Here is a 26,740-nt window from a genome sequence, read left to right as displayed (position 1 = left end):
TTGAATGCGGTGAGATCACCTTTAAGGATCAAATAATTCTCTGACATTTTACTCTTTGCCAACTAGAGTGTAAAAAAGGACACAAAAATTTCAATTTAATCTAGAGGTTGACAACCTTATCTCTTAAAATAGACCAACAAACTTTAATATCTAACAATCTTCTGGTCCCATTCTAGTTGGTGTTGCATCGCCTGCATTCTCAGCATAACATAACATTTTTGAAATGTGTTTTATTAAAACTTTTTTACCAAGGCAAAATCTACTTTGTTCTTTTGAAGAATATGATTACCTGAACGGTTAAAGGAAAGATGGTTTTTAAAATATATTCTAGATTATATTAATTACATTATCCATGTTAAACGTTACATGAAGAAAAACTATTTTGTTGTATCAATAGAAACATAACGCCAACAAAATATACAAAATATAAACTTTCAATACTTCATCTATTATTGGCAATTCACTGAAATTATACCTAAGATTTTTGTGGTCATTCGGACTTAAAGTCAATTCCTGGAAATTGTATTTGTATTTTCTAAATGAATTCTCCTTGTTTAACAGAAAAACCTAGACAAAGCAACAGCACGTGTATACCCAAATTCCTCATTTAGACAATAATATTCATTTAAATAATTTTTGACAATCCTTCATTTACAATATTATTATCCAGGTTAAAAAATAACATGAATTACACATTATCTTGTATTACTTTCTAACACGGTCAATCACTGAAGCATTAATCATAAAACAATGATGAATGAGACATTTATATTAATGATAAACATTGCGGTCAATATTTTGAACTTATATTGACTTTTTCAAATTAAAGGAAAGATTTATAAGGTATTAATTGCAAATTAAATCCAGTCTAAACTAGCATTCATTCATACTTTCTCAAGAGCATCGTTATCCAAAAGTTTGTTGTTTGATGAATAATTTTCAAGGATGAGTTAACATTCTAATGATATAGTCGATATTGCTGTGAATGGTTTACTTAAAGTTCAACCAACATAGCTGAATAAAGTCTTGTAAGAATGTGTCAAGATGTGGTTATTGTGTTTTTTATGCTCTTTGTTGAATTGACTGTTCAAGTACATTGATAGCAAATTGACCATCATGTTTGCCCTGACACGTCTTAAATATGATGTTAATTAACAAATAATCAAGTCAGTTCAAAAAGTTCTCCTTGCATAATTCGTCTTTGTACATGAAACACAGTGGATTCAATTGAATTTAATGTTAATGTTTTTATAATGATAATTGTTTCATAATTGCCTTGGAAGTATTAAATCATTTTAGCCGATAGTTTATAGATACACATGTATACTACATGTGTTTCTAGTCACTTAATGAGTTTCAAATGGATTATGTCTACCGTCATTCTGACATTTCAAGCCATTGCGAAACGCTGAGATATATAACTTGAGACATTTTATGGATTTTAAAATAAACAGTCGAAGATTTTTTCACCTTTTGATATATTGAATGTGTTTGAGATTTACAACTATTTTATTTGATTTATCCTTGTTTGCCTAATTTAATGCACATTCTTTTCATATTCAGTGTTGCGATCCTGGTATAAAGACGTACATTCCATGACGTCAGTTATTTAGTCATATAAGAGAAAATATACAAAAATAGATGTTGCAGTAGGGCTTACAGAATATAATTAATTATGAATAAAGCAAAACAATCTTATTTGGTATAACAGGTATTAAAAAGAAACGTATCTTTCAGTTAAATGCATAAAGAAACAACGAGTGCGATTTAATTAATAAATGCATCATAAAATGACGTAATATGAAGAAGTATCAATCAAGTCATTTACAGGAAATTTCCCTTGCAAAGTCTTAACGATGGAACAGCTTGGGAGTTTTGAAAATAAAATATTAAATATTTTCTTAGACAAGTCATTAAGTATTAAATTACGAAGATGGGACTAAGAAGGGTCCTCGAATAATTAATGTATGTATGAACATTTTTTTAAAACAGAAAAAACAAGACTTCCAAAAAGGAAGTGCAACAAAACTGTTACAACAAAGAGCCTAAGGTATAAAAGTCATATATCTGCTTAAACTGGTTCACGTAGGCGCAACATAAAAATATATGACAGTTGCTATGAATTATGCTGCTGAAAAATGGAAAATGTTCAGAGATGACGTTTTAAAGCGTGCATGGCTGATCACGGTCTATATTGCAGTATCATAATTTAACTGGTACCAGATTCTTGTAATACGTTAATTTTGATTATTCATACAATTTAATTAGGTGTCGTTTATGACGTGGAGGCTGGGAAGTGTACACTCGGGATCACGACAGTTCACCGATACAGTCTCCTACGAACTGCATCAAATCTCACAATAATACATACATGTGTACGTACATTTTTCGTTTCCTTGTGGGCAGATATAATGCATGTGAGTTCACTGTCCACTGCTTGTACAGGAAATACAAGGAAGCAGAGGGGGAATTTCTTTGATTTATTAACCTATTAGGTTTTATAAGAGTAAGTGAATTATTTATGGGTGTTGCTTTAGATGGAGAATGTTTGTTTGTTTTATAAATTACGTGTATGTTTATATTGAAGCAAGCAGACGAAATCGTTTTCTTTTGAGAAAGAAGGAATTGTCTACCATCTCTTACGCACAAAATGACATCCATACACATTTTGTCAACAAAATTAATAAATTATAAATGTGAATTGTCTTAATAACAAATTTTATATTTTCTGTACATTGCCTATTGTAACAAACTTACATATAACAGTAAAAGACTGATTCATATCCATCATGCGCCATACAAAGCAGGTCTTAAAAGGTTTCCTACATAACAATTGTTACGTATATATTTTCCAAAACAAACAAAATTTGATTTAAGAATTGAAGACATCTCTACAATATCTAGAGAACAGCATACAGTCGAATCAAAACAAAAATTGAATCTTAAATGCTATCTGACTCATTTTGAATAATATTATTATGAAATTAAAAAAGCATTTCACATTGGACATTGCGATTTAACGTAACACGTTTTCTTATTTTTTTAACCAAACCAAATTTCATGAACGAATTTCATTTTCCCTAATTGCGTTGCATTTTAAACAATTTTAGATTCAAACTTTAAATTTCGTGCATGATCTAATGGCCCATTTCAAGGTATATATTAAAGAACCACACAAAGATTTCTTTTTCATCCAAAGATTTTATAACATTAACAAACATGACACCCCCTATTTTGCATATATATTAAAAACAAAACAAAAGTGCGTTTATGCTTCCATCAAAACACTCTTTGACATTGTATCTAGAATCTATTTAACCAAAATTCTCAACTCACCTTACTTGAAAAATTGTAATGCAATGGGGGGTGGGGGGGGGGGATGGGGGGTAAATCATTTTCAAATCCTTTCACAATTAATAAATTATAGTATTTCCAAATCAAAGATTTAAACCCAAAAAATTACCTTTCTTAAACACATGAAGTTTAGTGACAAGTTGATAAGGGATGACGCATGTACATGTGTCTTTTTAGAATTGTTTTACCTTCTTAATTAAAGACTACATAATATGAAAAATAATTCATCAGCATCTGTCCAGACAAACAAATTAACTTCAAAATGGCGTGATACGTTCAATCAACACTGCATGTCCTTACGTCGACAAGATGAAACACTTCAACACTCCTCAACGTAAGCAAATCTATAAATTATATATACATCAAACGATATCGTACTTCTCAAATAAATAAATGAAGCATTGGGTCACCGAGTTCCTGCCAGGACTAAAAGATTCAAAACAAGAGACTTTTCGAGAAACAGACATATTTCTCACCATAAAGCTAAGAGTTATGCAATCCTGCAAGTATTTCAAATATTAATCAAAGAAGCTTGTCCCACTTCTCGGGAACTCCATCCATTTTGCAGGGATTGGTTCAACAGAAAAGTAGGATTTCGTATAAACATGTACAATTTTTCGAGAAGCAGACGTATTTCTCACCATAAAGCTAAGAGTTATGCAATATTGCAAGTCTTCTGAATGAAAAAAAATTCAAATATTAAAGAAGCTTGTCCCACTTCTCGGGAACTCCATCCATTTTGCAAGGATTGGTTCAACAGAAAAGTAGGATTTCGTATAAACATGTACAATTTTTCGAGAAGCAGACGTATTTCTCACCATAAAGCTAAGAGTTATGCAATATTGCAAGTCTTCTGAATGAAAAAAAATTCAAATATTAAAGAAGCTTGTCCCACTTCTCGGGAACTCCATCCATTTTGCAAGGATTGGTTCAACAGAAAAATAGGATTTCGTGCATGGTCATCTTTCATTGCCATGTCGTAAAATATGATGGGTGACGTAAAAGGGAATACAGGAATAAGTTTTTTTCACATTACTCACGCGACTCATTAATTTTCACACATAAAATTTCCAACACAGTTTAATGCTTTTAACCCACGACAATCTAAAACCATGATTGGGAATTTTAAAATAAGAATTATCTTTATTTAAAAAAAAGACAATACTACAAGTATGAAATCAGAGTTTCAATTTCTACTTAAATTTTTGAGGCGATTTTTCGTTTCTTGAATATACTTTTCTAAAGATAAATACACCAAGACATCTGCAAAAAATAACAACTCCAAGCACTTCGTTTCCATATTTTTATTACAATATGCATATGTTCGTAAATTCACCACTTTTTCAGTTGCAAGCTTATGAAGGTTGCTAACATAGACAATCATCTTAACATACAGACAAACATACATACAGACATACATACACTTTTCAACTATTAGTTCCACTTGGCTAACTATGTAAAATCACAGATCTAGACGAAAAGCTTGTCATGTTAATATCAGCAGATGTAGCTAGGAATAATTCAAATATTTAAAAAAAAGATCAACAAAAAATGAAGCTCATAATCTAAATGAATTTGAGAGCTAGCTTCCGCACAACGATAGATGCAGTTGAATATGGCATACAGAAAAGACAAAATTAACACTAGAACTTTATTTTCACAACAAAATTCCGAAACATTAATCCATTCAACGAATTCTGTTTTAAATTATCATAAGATATGATATATAAAAATAGCACGCGCATATGCAGATGCATATGATTGATTGAGATGAAGCGGTTTTCTTGCTAACATTTTGATTATACATTGACGAAGTCAAATGGAACAACATTTTACAACAAGTTATTTAAAAAAAAGAAAGAAGAAACGTTGCAAGATATGTCTTCGTTGTATTATTCCTCGAAAATGAAACAAAATAATTTTTTGCAACTTCAACACATCCAATTAACGTTTAGTATTTTCAACTTTTGTTTTCATGCTCTAAAAATTTGCAGAGCAAACATTTGCGCTGTGGATTAAATGTATTCAAAACAAACGTGGTTCTGCCATGGATCTGGCAGACGAAATTTATGAGATGAGAGATATTACTAATGACGAACAAATTACACATCTGGTTGGAATTGTTGGCCAGTATAGTATGCAGATGACCCAAAATGTAAAAGTCGACGTCGTTTTTAGTTGAAAAGTTCTGAATTTGAAAAAAAAAATTAACGACCTTTCATTTGATATTCTTCAGTTACTGTATATATCATTTTCAATTTAAAAACAATAAAATCATAATATCGGATAGGAATGAATATTTTCAATTGTAAAACGTTGATACTAATTAAATCATTGTTATTATGAAGTTTTGAACTATTTATGAACATATTTTGAAATGACGATTCTTTCAAATAGGTATTTTTGACATACCACTTTATCATTCATTAAAGTAAAAACAATGAAATTTCAAAAAGGATTAAGATGTAACAGCAAATAAGAAACCCTGTTTTTGGACATACACTGTAACACAAAGATTAAAAAATCAACATATAAATAAGGTAAACATGAACGGATCATAACAAAGTTAAAATCAAATGGTGAGGATGCAAAATTCCTATCGAATGGTATGCGCGGATCAAAGATTTGATAAAGAAGGGAGATAATTGAAGACTGGGATAAAAATGAAACCCAACTAACAATTTGACAATGCTCACTTTTTGCTTTCATGTGGACTAATGGCATTAAATCTTGTATACCTAGTATGTTCTAGCACTATAAAAATGGCCCGATATAAAAATTACGCAGCTTTCTTACTTCCAGCTTAAGGAGTCAGGTTTTTTTAAAGTAATATTTACCTCTTGAATAAGAGTTTGATTTCATTTTTTTTTTTTTGAAATATATCACAGATAAATGAACTTTGGAAACAAAAATAACGAAACCCTTCCTAATCATGGGGTTTCTCATCTTATAAATTTTAACTAAACATATTACAATTACAGATGAAAATATAACGAAATATAATGAAGTATAACAATATAATTAAACTCCTGATAATAAAATCTAATATCTGTATCCATAGTAGTCAACATAAACAAATGAATTGGACTTGTTTAGAGCCTTGAGGGCGGAGAGATTTTTTCGCGTTTTTCGCGCTGCCTGCCGACTCATTCTGTGCTGTTGTTGCTCCATAAACCGAGCTTTTCGCGAATCTGAGGTCTTTTTTCTCAACCATCTGTAACAACAAACCGTATTAGTTAACAACAAAGCAAAAGTAACACAATAACAACTCCAATACATTTCTTATTTCGTTTCTTTTTCTCTATCTATCTATTTATTTAGTATCACAGTTTCTCCACCGAAGACTAGTTATTTGATTCTCTTTGGGGAAAGCTGAAGAAACATAGCAACTCCTTTTTCCCTCTCTACAAAGCGAAAACTTTATGCCAAGATTTCATATCTAAAAATCATTGACTAAAGGTTTTTCTTTCCCTCGTCAGAAACGAAATGCGTCCGAAAACACAATAGCTCTGCGAATGTTATTCGCCTTCCGGCTCCTTCTCGCCATTAATCTCTGAAGTTTGAGTTTCTGGCGTTCGTTAGCTCGACTTTTCCGAATTTCAGCATTTTTTTGTCTAAGCCACCTGCAACAATGAAACAATTGTTACCACAAACTACCAAAAATATGGAAAAATTTTCTAACTGGAAAAAAAAAATGTTTACACCTTTTTAAAAAAAATTCTATTACAAACAAAAGAGAACTCTTGTGTTAATAAACAAAACTATCATTTCACTCCATACATTTAATTTTTTTTTTCAAACTCTACTTTCACTTCAAAAATAAAATCTAAAATTGAAAACAACTTCTTAAAACTGGCCTTTTCTGATTAGCTTGACGCTTAGTGGGATTTTTTTAAATCAAAGTTGTGGTAAGCATTGTTTCATTTTGTGCAAAAGTGGAGAAACTGTAATAACGAATCTGCATCTTGCACCCAAAAAATATTGAAAAAACCATTAAAACTGGTGAGTAAAAATTCTCCAGCAAATTTTATTTGAATGCTTTTAAAATACAAATGAATTATCGTGAATAACGTGAGATAAAACAATGCAGTGAATTTTGTGAATTGTTTATAAAAACAATGAAAGTTTAGAGAAAAAAAATGGGGTTTTTTGAAAAACGAAATTGTGAATCAATCAGGACATGCTCCAAAGCACATTAGAACTTTTCAGATTTTTATTGGGTCAACTATAAAGTACGAAATACAGAAAAGGCCATACCAAGAGCAAGGTATTAATAAAAACACGGAACTTAAAAAAAGCATGTGAGTATCAAATGATTTGGATCATATTTAGATAAAAACTCATGTGATGTTTCTTCAAGGTCTATCCTTTCATAACTTTAATACACAATAAATCAAATTTGTCCCCTAAACTATGCAAATTTCAAAAAACATACACGTAATATGAAATTGCATGAGGATGAAAAGGAGAAACTAATTCTGTGGCGAAATTTAAAACTACTCTTAATTCGAATTTTCTCTGTTAATTTGTTTACTTTCATCAATAAATTGCGGGCTAAAAGAATGTAATTTGAATAATAAATTACTTTAATAATCCAAAATTTCTTTGGAACTATTATGAATTGTATACTTGATCTTTTCTAAGAAACTTACATTAAGATCAGACTTTCCGAGAAGAATTAACATTGCATGAACAACTGATGCATTTACTATAATTTTATAGGGGGTAATACCAAAGAGTCTCAGGCAATAAATACATAAGTATTAGTGTGTTGGAGTATAGGCAGCACACGGTTATATATACACACGCACCGCACACAGTACTTACTGCCTGAAGGCCTGGTCGCACTCCTGTCGACTCCGGATGTAGAAGCCCTCCGTCGACTCCATCTCCTGCCGCTTCTTCAGCAGTTTATCATGTTTCTGCTGCTTCTGTTTGGTCTTCAGCCATGTTGAATACGCCTCCTTCACCTCCGCGTCCTGGAAATGCAATGCAAAAAAATTTAGATAAAAAATTTGGATTTTTTACCCCAAACTTTCAAAACCCTTTAAAAAAACACACAACACACCCATTTTCTTCACTACTTAAGCTGTGTTTACTGTTTGCATAGGTAAGCTATTTTGCTAGCTGGTTCATGTTTAACCAAAAACTAGCTTAAAATAATAACTAGAGCTCTATCTATGATAAAACTTTCTGCACATTAACAGTTACTCAGTAATCTTGTTCATACATCATTCATGTTTTTGTTTTGTAAAGAGTCTTTGCATTTAGTATAAATGAATGTTATTAGAGGTAGGTGGGGGGGGGTTGACTGGCTAATATGCTAAAATATGCACACATACAGGTTTTGACTGAAAATAAAGTTAAATACTGGTTAATTTTATTTAGAAACCAAAAGTTCAAAGACAGCATGGTTTCCATGCATTGTTAAAGTACATAGGTTAGTCCCCCCCCCCCCCAAGAAAAACAAAATCAAGCTTTATTTCATGAGTTCTGGATATAGATTCATTAACTGCAAACCATAGAAGGAATGCTACAAAATCTAAATCCTTACATAAAAGTGCACAAGGCACAATTGCATAGTACATGTAATAAAATGCTTGTTTCACACCCATTAAATCAAATGGCCATTTTGCATATCATAAATGTACTAATGAGTTAAATCAATGATTTAAAACATCTTTTCAATTCTTTAATCAATATTAATTTATTTTGAAATTTCATTTCAAAGTCATATAATTAAAAGAATTTTAAATATCATTTTGTCATTCATTAAAAAAAAATCAAAATAGTTTTAAAACACAAGACCTCTTAAATTAGCTTTAAATTGACAAGTCTTAAAAAGCATCCATGTACAAAAACTGACAATCTTTATCAACAGTTATGAAACCTGCACTGAAATGTTAAACACAATCTTATAATTAACAAACTGAGAATATAAAGTAGTTAATCTTTAACCTGTTTAGACATTTGTGAACTTGTTTCACCTAATGCCATCAAATAGTATTAATTCCTTTAATAGTTATGCTAATTAATTAAGCCTACATTACATGTTAATATTGAAATGTAATGTTATATGACAATTCAGTAAGACATCTGCGGTTTGACATTAGTTCAAACAATGTCTATTTTCAGACCCCAGTATATATGGATTTAATATTAAAATCAATGACTAGAGGTTTTCTTTCCCTCTTTAGAAAAGAAAAGTGTCCGAAAAACACAATAGCTCTGCGAATGTTAATAATTTTATTTTTTTCCTTTTCCAACAATTTACTGATATAAAATGTTTAATTTTTGGCATTGTTTTTAAAAATGACTGTTTAGCATATTTTGTCATGATTTTGTTGCACTGTAATTTTACCATACATCCATAGGTCATTTAATTTGATTAAATTTTATACTTTAAGTCGTAGAAGTGCATTAATTATCTCCGTGTGCAATAGTTAACAAAAAGGGTGAATTTATCTTCAGATAGATCTGAATCAGATTAGTTTTGTGCCCCAACAACACTGGTGACAAAATCATTTCCAGCTTTCATAAACATTATTCTATAATAGACATTATTTTTCAGGTGCTTTTTTACAGTACTTCTTCAAAGAATGTATAATCATTTTTTTTATATACAAATAGGGTCTAGACACATGTTTGAATGTAACTAGTTCCCCCAAAAGATGTGTATTTGTTCAAGAGATTTTTGTTTATTTTTTTCATACATTCATGTTATACTGTAGGTGGCATTGCATTTGTTTCCAGAGTAATTTCATGTTAAATGATACCAAAGGTATTAAAAATACAAAGTGAATTGTAAAGAGAGGTATTATAGGGTTCAGCCTAATAGTCAGAGTATATTTAGTTGGACAGTGAGTACATTTAAATAAGGTAAATACAAAGAGCTGCTAGTGTATATGGGAATACTCTGGACACCTCATAGAGACTAGAAATGATTTTGGAAACAGATACTGTTCAATTCCCAAACATTCATACTATGCCTAAGCTCTTTTCCAAGTTGCAAACTACAGTTTTGCCAAACACTCTTTGCATCAAGCCTCTATTTCTCATAAAGGTATCTGTCCAAGGACCTTGCTGTGCATGAAATAAAAGCGTGGAAAAAAATCAATCTTGGCCAGATACTAGTAGATTTTTGTAACAGTAAACAACTCCATTGGCCTGATCCCTAAAATACACGTGCATGCTCCAAGAGATTAATAAATTGCAATGGATGAAAATTTGGCCTTGATGAAGCTGATATGGAAATATGAACGTCTCCTCTTTATTTATAAAATTTTCTTTTCTTTTTGCTTGTCTGTCTGTTTATCTATCTGTCTGCCAGTCTGTGTTTATTGGTCATAATCTTGTCAAAGTATAACGTTCCAAATATCATTAATCAGACAACAGAGACATTAAATACAACAGACATAATTTTTTTTCATTCAAAGAATGATCAAGTCTTGAGGAAAACTCTAATTAATTACTTCTTGTAATATTCGGGATTGGTCATACATAATCTTCTTCCATGAAAAAATACTTAATTGGTATTGTGCATTAGGTGCAGTTTTTCTAGCCAAAGCCCAATATAAAAATGAAGACCAATGTTAAAACTGGCATAAAGCATGGGCAAATCTGCATTTCACAACATTTATAGTCACACATTCTGGCAAGAATTATGGTGCATTTAAAAGAGAAACCGAAATTCATTGCATACATCTTTCTATAGGCTTGGGGTCATTATGAGTGTCCATAATTAGATTTACATTGGAGTCTTAAGGACAAAAAAAAATCAAATTGAAAGCTCTTCATAATTCATTAGATAGAGTACAGTAATACTGCTAAACACAGACTGAGATACAGGTAAACAACCTAATTAAAAGCATTAGAATTGGAAAATTAATTTAAACTGTTGAAAACACAATGAAGCCATGTAACAATGATGGATCCGAGACTGGCAGTTCAAGGTACCTGACATTTATTTTAAGTCCATAAACAATTTATATATATAAAAGGCAATTAAAGAGAATTATCTAATGCATTCCCTTATATATGGCATCCCATCAAAGACACTAATCATAAACTTCAACATAGTTTACGTCTAATTCAACAGAAAATTCTGCTAAACGTTAATTTTTTTTTAGTGATTTTAAGGAGAATTCACTACTCTCACCTCTGCTTATACTTCAAAGGTGCATTTATGAATAATTCTCAAGCATAAAAATTTAAATAAATATGCAATAGAAAATAATATACTAGATGGGCATGTTAAATCTATCTATTTAAAGTTCCAAATTTGTCAGCTTCTAAACTTGATGAAATAAATTAACAGTATTTACATTTCAATGCAATGATAAAAAAAATTCAATTACACTTAAGAATTTTCTTCGCATTTGAATATTTTCAATTTCAACTTTTCTTTTATATTAATTCGAATGACAATTAAACAGGTTGGGACCAATCTCCCAAATGGGATATAATGGCCCAAATGGGATATAAATTTAAAGTGCAAAAAATATTTTTTTTTATTTTAAATTTTTTTTATATAAATCCGCATTAATGTGAATCAAATGCAACAACTTTTGGTTAAAAAGTTTTTCTATATGTCAATAGTTTGTAAGATTGATCCCAAAGAAGTTTTGGATATACTGAGGGATCAATCTCCGTAATAGTACAGCTACAGAAAAAGTTGTTTACCAAAAGTTGTTGTATTTCATCTATTCTAATGCGGATTTATATAAGAAATTTCAAAATCAAAAATTTTCATTTTTTGCACTTTAAATTTATATCCAATTTGGGCTATTATACCCCAAACGGGCTATTACATGTATATCCCATTTGGGATATTGGTCCCAACCTGTTAAACTTTACCTTTGTCTCATTCTCTTACAACAACAAAAATATATGTCAGTCACAGTCATAAAATTCAACAATAAGTCCATTTCTTTTCAAAATTAATCTATAATACATCTCTTTTTTACTTATTAATAAAATGTGTTAATGAAGGCATCGTGAATTTATCCTTTTTAAAGAAATTAGCCTGATGAAGAAAACTAAAAATGAAAGAGCATTGAATTGGGGTGTTGTTCCTAACTCCTCATCAATGCAAATATTCTTAAGTAAAGTAATGAAATCAAGATTGGCTAAATCATATCCAAAAAAAAAAAAGTGTTTTCCTCATCTGTTCTTGCATATATCTAATGAATATTCTTTTATCTTCTTTTAACTTCTTTATTCCCAGAAAAATTCTATTCTATACAAGCAATTGTCAAGAGCGGAATTAGCTCTCTTTATTTAATTGGATTTTGACCTGAAGTCTAATCAAACTTTAAAGATTGCATGCTAGCAGAAAGAAATAATATCAGCACATGCAAATAAGGTTAATTGAGACTCTGTACACTCAATTCTACATATCAAGAGCTCTTGGCTCGTTAGCCCTTGTTATACATTGCCCTCCACAAAAAGTAAAATCATTGATAAGATAGCTAGATCAGACCTTCAGTCCCCTGCTAGCACTATAGGGTCTAAAAAATCTATATCAGTAACCTGTGGATCAATGTATAAATCCTGGAAGGAGATCAAACCAATATTTTGGGTATTGTCCTACAGTAAAGGAAATATCATTAGATCAGCCAAAAAAGTGCCCTCTAATAAAGGCAATACCATAAAAGCATATATATAGATGCCCTAAGTACAGGTTAATGCAATATTATTAAGTAAAGCAAAAATAGAAAAAGGAAGTGATATTTTGCCCAGGTAAATATATCCTATAATCAAAGATCATGCTATTCAATACAGGATAAATTGCCTTTTGGTAACAGCAATATTAACAAAGCAAGGTAAAAAGAAAAAAACTATGTCAGGACTAAAATATCCCAACAAAAATGAATGAAAAAAGGCTCAATATGTGAAACAACTACGGTTTTTATTTTAATATATGATTTATGAATAATCTAAACACTCAATCACACAGTCTTTATGAATTTGGTAAACACTACCTCGCAAGTACAATTTAGCTAATGCTAACATTGCCTGGCCAGTGCAAAACATGATTGTTCCTCTTGCCTGTCTAAGAATATTGTTGTTAAAAATTCTAATTATCCTGTTTACCGAATTGTAAGCTATCATTTGATGTTCCAAAACAATTTACCAGGTAGTAAAATGGTAGTAGTCATGATTTCCATGAGAAAGTAATCTCCCTCTTTTAAACCGTTATTTTTTTTGTTCCATTTTCTAGAAGTTTATCAGTAACTTTTATCAAGACATGTCTTTAATTTGGATCTATATTTCTTAAGTTTCATGTATAATTTCTAAAATATACTAAAATAATGAAAAAAAATTTAATAAGTTCTTTTTTATTCCTTATACCTATGATATTTTTTGCTACTGCATATTTACTTCCTATGAATATAAAGTCGTAAGATGCAATGAAAAACTGAAAAATTTGAGTATGTAATTGTGAACATCTAAATATTAGTTGTCTTTTGTCTAAAAGGTCTTTCATGCCTTTTTCCTGATTTTTAAATCATATCTATTTGTCAATGAATAGTCAGAGATCTCATTCATCCAAACGTTTCATCAAAGGAACCATTCACAGCTCATGACTGAGAAGCTTGCAGATTTGGAGAATGTGATTGATAAAAGAATTTATGAATAAAATATTAACTTCCTTCCCAAATTAATGGAGAGATATAGTTTAAAAAAAACCCACACAATAAAGTTGCTTTACGCTTTATGCTTCAATTAGTACTTCAACATCAAAATATTCTGTTAAAACCTGCAAGCCTATGGAATGGTCTAATTAAAAGAGCATTTATTTCCAAGAGATTCAGAACTGATAGGCTGAGTAAGGAATAGTTTCTGATTGAATCCAAAGTGCGGACAAGACTGACTAATGAGAATTTGTCTTGAATTGTCTGATCTTTGTATTTTTTGGTCTGTAGTAATTTTACCTGGTCTTCACTTTGGGGCAGGGACTCGTACGATTCCATGGTGGACGTGCTACCATTTACGGGCTAGAACAGAGGCACAAAAGAGACATCAGAGCACGCACACAAACAGACAGACGGACGCTCAAGACAGAGGTACAGACACACAGGCAAACACAGCAGCAAAACAGTCAAGGTGACATTAATATTGTTGTCAGCAGATTAATGCAGGAAAAAAAATTTTCTAATATAAAAATATAATATAAGTAAAAGTTTAATGATAAAAAAGACAGTACGTTGTGCATTTATGAAGATCAATTTATTATGACCTAATTTAGCATCCAAAAAAATGATGTGACAAATCAGAATAAATTTTTAAGTTTATATTATTTTGGCATACTAATTCTAAGCATTGATTGTCAATGAAATATAAAATGCAGAAAAGCAAAAGACTTTTATTTTCATTTTTCAAATTCCAAATAAACTGCATTCAAAATCCCCCCTCCTCCATCCCAAGCCTAAACAAGGCTAGAAATCTATTTTGAAAAAAATAATGGAACAGAGCTTTTGATAACTGGTATTTGGGCAAAATTCTGGTAAATGGACTACACATTAACTGTTTTTATGATTTTAAACATCACGATTAGTTGGGATTCAAGGTCCTTCATCTCTATTCAGGTGACTAGATTCTATAATACATGTATCATAATTATGAGAATAATTACTCTAAAAATCTTTGCATTCCTACTGAGTTTTCTATTGATCTAATCTAAAACTTCTATATATACATGCAAGATGGTCTATTAATAATTTAAAATAAATAGGTATTATACATCATAACAACAACACTGAAAAAATTAAATATTTTAAAATTATATTAATATCCCATCCAAAGTCCTGTTTAATTATGCATAAGTTAGGATGCAGTATATTAATTCCATTTCACCATTGGGTAAGATATGCTTAATAAATAATTGTTAAATCATTTTCCCCCCTTTTTTTTTTTGGATCAACATAAGCAAAGTTGAAAATTATATTCAAGGAGGGATAACTCCAAAGTTTATGTTAACAAAATACTGAGTCATAAACTATAGTGAATGAAGTCTGCAAATAAAATAACCTATGGTACACTGTGTATAAATGCATATTATTAATTCAAATCAATTCAACTTAAAATAATCTTTTTTATATATATATATATATATATATATATATATATATATATATATATATATATATATATATATATATATATATATATATATATATATATATATATATATTCAATTACTGATGTTCCTAGTAGGACCCATTATTAAGTTCATTGTCAAAAACTTCTAAAATTTCGGAATTCTATTTTTAAAATATTCATTTCATTTTACTTTCTTTGCAATAAAGCATGATTATTTAGTATTTTTCTTTCATTTACAAATTTCACACTAAAGTCAAAGACAGGAGAAAAACCCACAGGGCATGCCAATATTACATAGAATGACACCATCAGACAGACAGATGGATATAGACTGACAGATAGACAGACAGGAAGACAGACAGACAAACACATCCTTACCCTGGGACTTTGATTCTTCTTTTTCTTGTCCTCCTCCTCTCTCTCCTTCCGTTTTCTGGCCTCCTCTCTCTTCTGCCTGAGCCACGCCTGGAATGCGTCGTTACTCTCTCTTTCCTGGTATTCTTTCTCCTGCTCCTCTAGCCGCTTCTTGTCGCGTTCTCGCTGCTCCCTCTGCTTGGCTTGTTCTTCCACTAGCTTCTTTTCCTTGGGCGACATTGCATAGGGTGAGTTGTAGTTAAAATCGCCCAAGACGAATCCGCGTTCTGTTCCTGCCGATGACGCTCGCTGCTTCGACGAACCTGGTCGAGAACGGCGAGAATTTCCGTTGGCCGTTGAAGGCCTCGGTTGGGAAGGCGGGGCAGGCTTTCGATTGAATTCACCACTATTAGAACTCGAGTCTGTTGTGTTATTGTTTACATTTTCATTTTCATCAATCAACACAGGCAGTCCCATGTCTTTGGCTCGGACATCATTTTCACTCACTAATTCAAACTTTCCGTCTCGCTCAATGAGAACTTTTTTACCGTTGTCCTTTTTTTCAGTTTCACTATTATTTGAGTTCTCCGATTCCTGAGTTTGCGGGGTTTCTGAGTTTTCTCGGGGCGTTTCTTCGTCGGGATAGTCTGGGGGTGGGGCCACTAAGTCCACTAAATTAGCTTTAAAAACAACCTTAGAGTTACTTTTTTCTACAGGTGTTGGGTCATTGGCAAGTTCTTCATTTAAAGTTTTTAATCGCTCTTTTACGTCATATTCAGGTGGATCTTCCTCTGAAAAAGATAAATTAACATTCATTCAATCCATTTATCGGTAACTACCTCTATACAATAATTTAAACATCGACATGAAAAATTTAACAAAATATAAGCTTAACAAGCAAAACAATTCACACACTTGCAAGTTGCCTCTGCTAAATGCTTTCCAAAATGAAATTGGTGATATTCTATCTTCCAGAATTTATATATACTTCTGGACCTTAATTTATTCGAACTGATAAATGGTCAAAGGAAATTGATTAGATGGTTGTACTTGTACAGTTATACTTATCTTATTCAGTATGTATGGTAGGATAGCATTCAATTTTTGACCCCACATGGTATACGCGATAAAAGAATGTGTTTGTCCATTTCTTGATTAAAAGTTTCTAATTTTGAATGGTAATTCAAGTGTATGTCAACATTATTATACGACTTTATACCAAATACAATCACCTACATGTACGTATACTTAAGTGTACAAAAAAAATTCTATTGGACATACATACATGTACATTGTAATTTATTCAGTTTTGAATTTTATATAAAGACAACCAATTAAATTAATAAGACAAATCAAAATTTAGGTTCAAACGTTTAAATATATCAAAATACATGTATAGTAATATTGTTAAATGTAATTTAAAAAAGAAATATTTTTTTGTGTTGCAAATGTCATAATAGTGTGTACAGAAAACTTTATATCTCTCTTTTATTTTTCCCAAACTATTTTCTAATCTTCTGAAATGATCATTTCAACCCTATAGAACAAAAGAACTCGCTTATATACAGCATTCAGATTCCTCTACCTGCCTATGAAAGAGACATGCATACCTGGTAAGCCCATCTCACTCTTCAGGTACTCGATTTCCTTTAGGGCGCGTTTCTGGTCCTCAGTCAATGTGTAGTCATCAGGCTCCGAGTCCTCATCATCCGTCCCCTTCTCCTTAGACGACTCCTCCTCCTTCCTCTCCGACATAGCAGACGACGGTCTGTTATCTCGTTCACCAGAGTCTGTTTCAACATCGTCATCTTTTTCACTCACAATCACCGTATTCTTTGATTTCTCCTTAATATCCTCTTCTTCCATTTTCTCTTCTTTTTCCACCTTCGTTTCCTCTTCTTTTTCCACTTTCGTTTCCTCTTCTTTTTCCACTTTCATTTCCTCTTCTTTTCCTGTCTTCTTCACAGTCTTTTCTTCGTCTTCTTCTGTTTTAGCATCCGTCACTTTTTCAGGAACAATCTCCTTGCTCTCAGTTGTCGTCTGCTGCTGTTCTTGCTGCTTGTCTTTTTTCTCAGCCTCTTTTTCGTTGGGTTTTTCGTCCTCCGAATCGCTTCCTTCTGTGCTACCTGATCCGGTTGAAGAGCTATCATCCTCCTACAAGGATAAACAATTTATAACATGGTTAAATCTGAGTTCACTTAGCTTTGATACTTGACAATAATACCACTATGAACAAGCATCTCTGACTTCTGGCTTTACTCGATTTACAGCAATATGCCCAATCAATAGTTCTTAGATCTTGAAGACATCCTTTCTAGAAACTTCAAGATCAGAAATAAGAGCATCTTGGGATAAAGTTAAATCTTGCGATTTGTGGTAGAGAAGATAAACACATGTTGTTCACACTTTTTTCCAATCAAATGAACAAAAAAAATAATAACAGGTGATCCACAGAGATTTGATATATCTATAAATATGTTTTATTTTGTACCGGTATACATAAATTTTCATTGTTTCCTTGTATTAACTTAATTATCTATCTCTAATTTTCTAATTAATAGACCGATGGATTATAAATATTTTTGGGAAAAGATGTTATTAAATTAAAAAAATCCACAACACAATCTCTTCTCTTTTTTTTTTTTTTTTTGGGGGGGGGGGGGGGGGGGGGGGGCAAAATATGATTGAAAGTCTTCATTATAACTATTAAATTATATCAAACATAATCATCCAATGATAACATGTGTTTTGAACTAGAGTAAGAACATTAGCTGTAGGAATATATTTGTATTCATGCATTGCTTTATAAAAATGTAGCTTAAAAATGCCTATTAACTGCATGGGTTTTAAAAGTGATATCAATATGATATGAAGCCACTTTTATAACTGTATAAATAAAGCCAATATACTAACTGTATATAGTCAAAGGACTTTAATTCAGTATTATTCGCCAACACTTGGAAGTAATTTACTTGGACCACAGCGGTGGGCTTTAATGATTGAATAAAGTCCATGTGTCAACATCCATTGTACACACACAAGTTAGATTTTAAATTTACACATGATATACCTATGCCTAAAGAGCACCTGTCATTACACAGGAAAATATTTGGGTTGCCATGTTATTCTTCTTGTTCGCTTCGAGATTTTTTTAAGGATTCTCTGGGCACTTAGGAATGTGTAGTAAAATGCATGTTCAAATTTCAAAAAAAAAAAAAGAAGAAGAAGAATATTGGTTCGCTTTAATTTACTATCCAATGGCATGCTTTTGAATTTTGACTGCTTCGCCAAAGTGTTAACAAGTTGTTTCAAATTATCTTCAACGTAACTAACAAACAATCGCGAAGCATGTCATTGAGGAGATTTAAAGAGAAAGCTTTGATTGCTATAAAAATTAAATCAGTCCTATAGGGACTTCAAATATTGACACATCTATTCAGTTTCGCCATAGACCCTGTAAACAGAGGGGATAGTGTTCTCGCAGTGTTCTCACAGGGGTTTACATTAAATGGAGATAACTAGGGACTCACTGAGATTCCAGCATATGTGTTACATGGCCCACTAAATTATCCAGCATAATGAGCGGTTGGTTTTATAATGTCCTTCATGGAATTCATGCAGTTCTCCATTTTCAGCCAGCATAGAAATCATGTGCCACATTTTTTTTTATATTTGAAATTTATGTTATTCAATGACAATTTCTAATTAGCCAGATCAGTTTTAGGTCAAGTACCTTGTAAATTGATATTAAATTTACCAATCATTGCTTTAATCAATTATTAATTGAACATACTAGTTTAATTTAAGGTCATCATATTACATGAAATATGACTTTTATAAGAAGTTTTTTTTTTAAGGGGGTAGGGAATATAGAATGTCATTTGGTGCTGTTGCTGTCTGTTGTTGTTGGAAACATGATCGGAAAATCAATATTTTTTAAAAAAAATATCAGTGAAGATCAAAAGTCGAATTATCAGTTAATTTGTAAATTACTAATGCATAAGTCACATCAGTGCCTCATTATGGTTGCTAAGGAAGATGAAAAATAAATTCAATCTAAAACTGTTCCTGTAATGATTAATGAACTGTATGATCCCTTAAAATGATAAATGAATTTTACAAAACAAGTTTTACTGAAACAGTGTTGCAAATGCTTGCAAAAAATTAACATTAATTCATACTATCATGGGGGAATCGATACTTGAAAAATAAATGCCACTGTGTCTCAGTGGACTTAAACACAATTTTCTAACCTACTTAAACCTTAGTCCTAGTATGTTTAAAGTCTGTAAAATTTGATTTCAGAATTTGTATGTATAGGCATGTATGCATACAAATGTCAACTTAATCTTCGAGTAATCAGCTTCGAATTTAAAGACAATTTTTTATTTATTATATATTTATAAATTATTTCTGTCAAAAAAAAAATGTTCTTTTCAAAAGATTCTAAAAGAATACTCATAGCATTCACTGACAGAGGTTATCTAACATTACTTAAAGGCATCAATAATATCCAAGGGGAATAACTATATAAAGTTAACGACCAGGGATTCCTTGTAATTATACACTTTCACATATTCATAATAAAAAAAATACCAGACATTTTGCTTGATAGCATTCTTAGACTAGCAATTAAATTATCTTGTTTACTTTATTTCTAATCCATTTCTTTGATAAAGGATATAATCTTGTTTAAATGAATAGTTCAATATGGACTATAGATATGAAGATTATGTACTTAGTAAAGCCAGTTGTTCATACCTCCCGTGAAATAGTTAATACACATGTATCAACGTTTGACATGTGTTTAAATAAATAGATTTGAATTCTCCAACATAAGCCATCAAATGTCATTTGTCATGTTGCACCAAGACATGCATGTATACAATTAATCCCTTTTTTGTCAACACTTTGCATTCGTTAACATGGCATCTATGATGAAATTTTAAGGGAAAAAACTTCTAATTTTACATTTTTAATATTGGCAGGCATTATACCTTACCACCCTGAGAGCTACCTTAATTTTTATCAGCAGTTCATAATTTTGGTGGGTTTTTTCCCCATTTATTGATCAACACAACTACACAATATGCTAGTTGTAACTAGTATCATTCTATGGCAGATATCCAAAGTGATAAATTTCATTGTAAATTTTTAAGTAGATCATTAATTTAAATGCTGCAGGCTCACAGATAACGCAGGGCGATCTTTGCACACAAAAATGGTGCCGTTTAATTCAAGTGCCAACGTTATCCGGCAATTTGGTCTCAGTTAAAAGAGCTTAATACCTGCGTAAACCTGAAATTGTTCTAAGGATTAGGAAAGTCAAAAGTGATCCAAAGACCCGGGAATTATTGCTTGCTGGAATTACTACGGAATATAATCCCCAAGATAATATTTAATGCATCAAGTAAAAAGTTGGGTTCATGAAATATTGCAAAGAATCATTGATAACAAAGGGATAAACAAGGACATTGGTGTATATATAATCACTGGTTTGTTTAGAAGTTGTATGTTTTAACTTTTTTCCTGCCCACCCCCCTACCCCCCCCCCCCAACCCCCACCCCCTATAAGAAAATGTTTACCAGTAATTATCAACAGGTAGCATGTCAAGCAATTGCATCACATTTTATATTCATTTTACAAGAATTAAATCCCTTGAAATCTGATAAAGTATACAAAGAAGACAGTTGATGCTACATGGAAAAATTTCAACAAATCAAAAAAAAGAAAAAAAAATAGATGAAAACATATCGAAAAACATTTGCACTTGTTAGCTTTATTATTAATAGACCATATGTGCAGAGATTATAAGAATATAGGAAAACATAATAATACTGAACTCGTTGAACTTTTTTAAACAGCAACCAAAATTACTATGGACCTTTTCACCTCTCCCCAGCAAACAGGGCTAAATTAGGATTCTCTTAAGATGAGACCAATATTTCCTTTTATTCTTTCATTAAATATTGATAAACTGTAAGAAAATCAAGGGCCCTATAGATTAATTATCAGCTTAACAATTCTGCCCCAGAATTTGATCTTTCAATACCTTAACATGCTTAATGAAATCAATTCATCTGCTTTTCATTTTTTTTTCTTTCAAAACTTTAAATAACAATACAAAATTTAATAATGAAAAAGGAAATTTGTCAGTTTTCTAATCTACCTGGCAAAATTTTGATAAAGATTAATTTTGAAATCCCAAGTTGGTAAACAAGAAACTCTTGGGACAAAATGTCATTTCTGGGCCTATGAATGCTGTTTTAAATTGCTTATTCACTTAATTTCCCAGTGCATGTATATATAAACACAATTCCAAGAGTGAAAAACAGTCAACATTTACCTGCATTTATTTGTCAAAGTCTCTTAGTTATTGTGCATTTCCTTATCAAGAAATGAGTCAAGATGGCAATTGATAAACTTTACACAAATGATCTAGAGCCACAGGAACACTTTCATTTAGAAAGTAAAGTGACTCTCTATTTAAATAACATTAATATTCTTTCAAACTTTCAAACTGATAAGCAAATAAATCCCAATTGTTTGGTGGAGTTTCTTAAACTATTTACTGAGTAGAAGAAGGAATCTGTCATCAAATTGCCAATTGTTTGTTTTTTAAAGAAATAGCTGGAATCTGTAATTGGCAATTTACGGCAAGTTCCTATGTCGTTCTCACCTTGCTTTCTTCATTTTTTCGTGTTTCGATGAACGATTCTAATTCCTTGTCGAAGTCATCCTGCTCTGGGACTTTCTTGCTCGTGTCGTCATACGACGTCACCTGGATCTGCGGCGACTCCATGGTCGTCATGGCAACCCGTCACTCTCTGAAAATGGAATTAAGAAGCAAATTTTTTTTAGCAAGGCTGTGAAACATTTCTTTTTTTTAAAATAAGAATTATTAGTCATATTGAAACATTAAAATTAAATACATGATTTTATATATATATTCTAGTTTTGAAATACCGGTACTAGTAGCTATAGTCCAAAGTAGACTTAGTTATCATTCCTTCTCTTTATTGTTGTATTACAAATTATCAGTAGAGAAGATCTGCCTACCATTTATTGTGAAATATTTATGGAGCCTATACCATAAATAATCATAACTCATACTAGCCCTCATATATTTAATAAACAATTTAAAAAAAATCAATATATATGTATCCCTCTAAAAAGTTCTAGAATTTAATTCATTAATTAAGAAAAACGAATGAACAGAAACTATCTCAAACGGAAAAAAGGCTGTAAAATTAAAGAGGGCATTTTCACTTAAATTGATAGGCTTATGTTCCAATGTGGTCATAAATGGCCCGAGTAAGGTTTGACCAATGATGAATTGATATTCCATGCCATGTGACAAACTGTGGACAAAAGTTCTTGCAAAATGTTATCTCCTCATCCATCAGTGGTCAATTTTGTCTGTTTGGACTTGAGTGCTATATCAATCAACGAGAGAGAGAGAGAGAGAGAGAGAGAGAGAGAGAGAGAGAGAGAGAGAGAGAGAGAGAGAGAGAGAGAGAGAGAGATGCAATTTAAACTCATCAATCATTGGGCAGTTTTGTATACTTAGGAATTAAAAGGCTTTGGATGATCAATTTAAAAGAGAGAGAGAAAAAAAGAGAAAGAGAGTGAAAAAAAGAGAGAAAGAGAGAGAGAAAATGAAAGGAGAAAGGATAGAGAAAAGATTGAGAGAAGGAGAAAGGACATGCAACTGTCATTCTTGTCATTTGTGTGATAGCCAGTCTATAACTCTGTGTCTCTTTAATCTGGAACTACATGTATAAATCATTCATCACTATATGCAAATATTTCCTACTACAAGAGTCTTCACTCTCAATATTGAACAAAAATCAATAAACGGGGGGTATTGACATGATAACAAATCAAGGGTCTGCTTTCACTGGACTATCATAAATGCTACGGGCAAATTAATTCACATTTATCTTGTGTTCACGACACATACTTTATCACCATTACCAATAAAGCCACCGCTTCCTCATGCATCCATTAAAATAATATTTAATAATCCACATGTATAAGATGATAGTCAGAAAATATTCATCGACCATTTATCATAATATTTTCCAGTATGCCTGTCAATATATATACTAGATACAATGTAAATACTTGTCACATATTTTATTACGTACATCTATTTAAAAAAAAAATTATTATTGATGACACTTCATTGACTTAACCTTAAACATACAACATCTCAGATTTTTTTTTAACAAAAAAATACAACAGGATTGAATACAGTTTACTCTGTACATTCCTATCAAAATGCAAAGAACATCAAATCCATATCATAATGGTAAATTGCGAGAAGCAGTGCCCCAGGGCTGCCAGTAGTCGCGGATTCTAAAATCTTGCTATTATTTTTCTGAAGGTTTGAACAAATAAAATTCTAATAAAAGTTTTTAGTTTATAATTTCATATTATCCTGACTTGATACATGACTTGATACAAAATGGTAAAATCCTAGAATTACCACTAAGTACTTTATAAAAATAAGGAATCTACGGTAGTACTGGGGGCGTACATACGAAGCTGAAAATGAGTTAAGCTTGCATCTTCATCTGTGTACATTTTGTATGTTATTATATTTAAATGTCATGCTGTAAGGCAAATGATAAAAAATAAAAATTTTATCTAGCAGCCCTCCCCTTTAAATAAAATTCAAGGTATTCCTACCTGTTTGGGGAATTAAGTGATATTGCTATATTTAAACATATTTTAGAAGTTCATTGAGTTTATCATTGTCTACATTCATTCACAATGACATTTAAAAGGCAAGGTTTTTTTTTTTCTTAAAATCAATGCCACGACACATCATTGTTGATCCATTGTCTTTTTGTTGACATATTACACTAATTTGTTTACAAACTCCTTTTATTCAATGGGCATTCTTCAATAATTCTAATGAAGTTTAAGTCCTATTGAGATTAAGTGAACAAGATGTTCACATTGTTGCAACACTGAATTGAATATTTATTGTCCACTGAATCAATCAATGATCAAATAAATCAGATCATCGGATATTGACGTGATAATTTACTAGGAATAAACTCGCAAATTGATGCTATTTATGTTTTGGTTAACCATTGGCTTTTCCTCTCTCCCCCGATGATATCACTATTTTTGTTGATAAGGAAGCTAAAAAGATGATAATTATAAACTATCACCACATGACAATTAAAGCATTTGGGGTGTGGACAACAAAATAGAATTGATAATGAGGCATTAAATGAAAATAACTTCCAGATTTTGAACTGTACGTATCTTGTGATAATGAAAAGTTCCATTCAGTAGTTGGGCCAATGCTACAAACCAGCAAACAAAATTGCATTTAATGTCAAGAAGTCTCTCAATTAAAGCATAATCTAAACATTCAAAAAAAGGGAAAATTAAAAAAGGAAGTATGCCTAATGGTGTTATGTCATTTCCATCAAATCATAAATTCAATGTAAAAACCCAAATAGTACATGTTATCAAGAAAGCAAAAAGTTTGCACCAAAATAAAAAATTCTGGGCAAAACCTCAATGCTCATTTTGAAGCCATTTCAAAGGTGTACTATAAGTAAGTTATTTATGTATTACATGTACTACACAAAACACATTGTATATAAATAAAAAATATTAGTCCCCAGTAAAATAATTATTTACTATAGTGTTGTGAGAATGTACACAGGGGATGAGTTCAACTAAATGTACAGTATTTTATGTGCATACTGTAAAATTCCTTATTTTAAGCGAGTACTTAATTGCGCAATTCCGATGTTTTGCACCAAATCACAAGAATATAAAATCACGAGCACCAATTTTTTGCCATGGTTTCATATAGCTCAAAACTGTCTGAAAAATAAGAGTGAGATTTTAAAATCAGCAAGGACTGCTTCTCGCGAATTTACGCGGAAATTAATTCCTTGCGATTAATTAGGAATTTACGGTAATATGTACATGTTCTGTGATGTTTGTTGCAAAAAGTGATCAGTGTACATGATGTAATGCATTGTCTGCTGTATTAGATATTGCTTATTACTGTGCTGATAAAGTCAGTACATTTATATGCCATCGTTGTCAGCTTCCATGCATATGTAAAGAAATAGGATAAATGATGAAGGACCAGACTGGGATTTGATCTGTCGGCTGCCCCAAAAGTTTCTAGTTAGAGGCAAAATGAGCTATTTGATCAAACTCATCTCAATGTCACACACATAAGTATAATATTTCAATATACTCTTAATCAAATGCAAGCTAGAGAATTAAGTGACATATTTGGAATTTTATACAGCTACATCCTCATATGCAGTGCATATATTAAATCATGCTGTCATTGAACATGTAAACACAATACCCGGTATATCTGATATTCACATACGTGACAACCAATACACAATCTGATTATCAAAATCAAATGTCAACAATGATTTATAGCAAAATTTATCAGGTGAGAAACGTGCAATTAATGAATAACTGAAAAAAAAACCAAAATATATACGATAGAAAAGCATATATCTTTGTACATTTTTAACAATGTCCTTTTATGCAATCAAACATAACAGGTAACTTCCTACATGAACTGAAACTACATGTTGTAGTGCATGTTTTGTCATGAATATAAAAGCAATCTACTGCGTATGTTCCAAAAAATAAAGCATATAAATCTTATATGATTGAAATATATGAACAATTTACCTTTTACTACAAGAACTTCATCAATGAAATCGGATCGTTGTGTCAATACTAAACTGTAATGTGATTATAGTGCACGTTCTACAACACTGGATATATCCACTGTTTGGGATTGATGCCTTGGCAATGCGTCCAATTTTACCAAACCGCATTTACATTAGCATAATATTGACATCTTTAAAAAAACATATGGTGTAGAATTTATCAAAATAATTAACAGAAATATAATGA

General features: G+C 31.3%; 1 protein-coding gene across 7 annotated transcripts; it reads right to left on the bottom strand.

Moving 5' to 3' along the window:
• Positions 1-4,643: 4,643 nt before the first annotated feature.
• On the bottom strand, positions 4,644-26,657 carry LOC105338222 (coiled-coil domain-containing protein 181). Of its 7 annotated transcripts, none has more exons than XM_011443234.4 (8): positions 26,513-26,657; positions 22,494-22,641; positions 17,424-17,967; positions 15,838-16,604; positions 14,292-14,354; positions 12,886-12,942; positions 8,182-8,333; positions 4,644-6,568 (listed from the first exon to the last, which is right to left on the bottom strand). In XM_011443234.4, exons 2-8 carry the CDS (start codon positions 22,623-22,625, stop codon positions 6,397-6,399), a joined length of 1,887 nt encoding a protein of 628 aa, XP_011441536.3. In that variant the 5' UTR covers positions 22,626-22,641; positions 26,513-26,657; the 3' UTR covers positions 4,644-6,396. The 7 variants fall into 7 exon arrangements, with proteins under 7 accessions (XP_011441536.3, XP_065926525.1, XP_065926523.1 ...); XM_066070453.1 differs by lacking the exon at positions 12,886-12,942 and adding an exon at positions 10,339-10,437 and having other exon boundaries at positions 4,644-6,977; XM_066070451.1 differs by lacking the exon at positions 12,886-12,942 and adding an exon at positions 10,339-10,437.
• Positions 26,658-26,740: the final 83 nt, after the last annotated feature.

The sequence above is a fragment of the Magallana gigas genome, chromosome 9 (genome assembly GCF_963853765.1).
Source record: "Magallana gigas chromosome 9, xbMagGiga1.1, whole genome shotgun sequence".
Lineage (NCBI taxonomy): Eukaryota > Metazoa > Mollusca > Bivalvia > Ostreida > Ostreidae > Magallana > Magallana gigas.
Note: the sequence above shows the minus strand (reverse complement) of the source record. Positions and strands in the feature narration are given on the sequence as shown.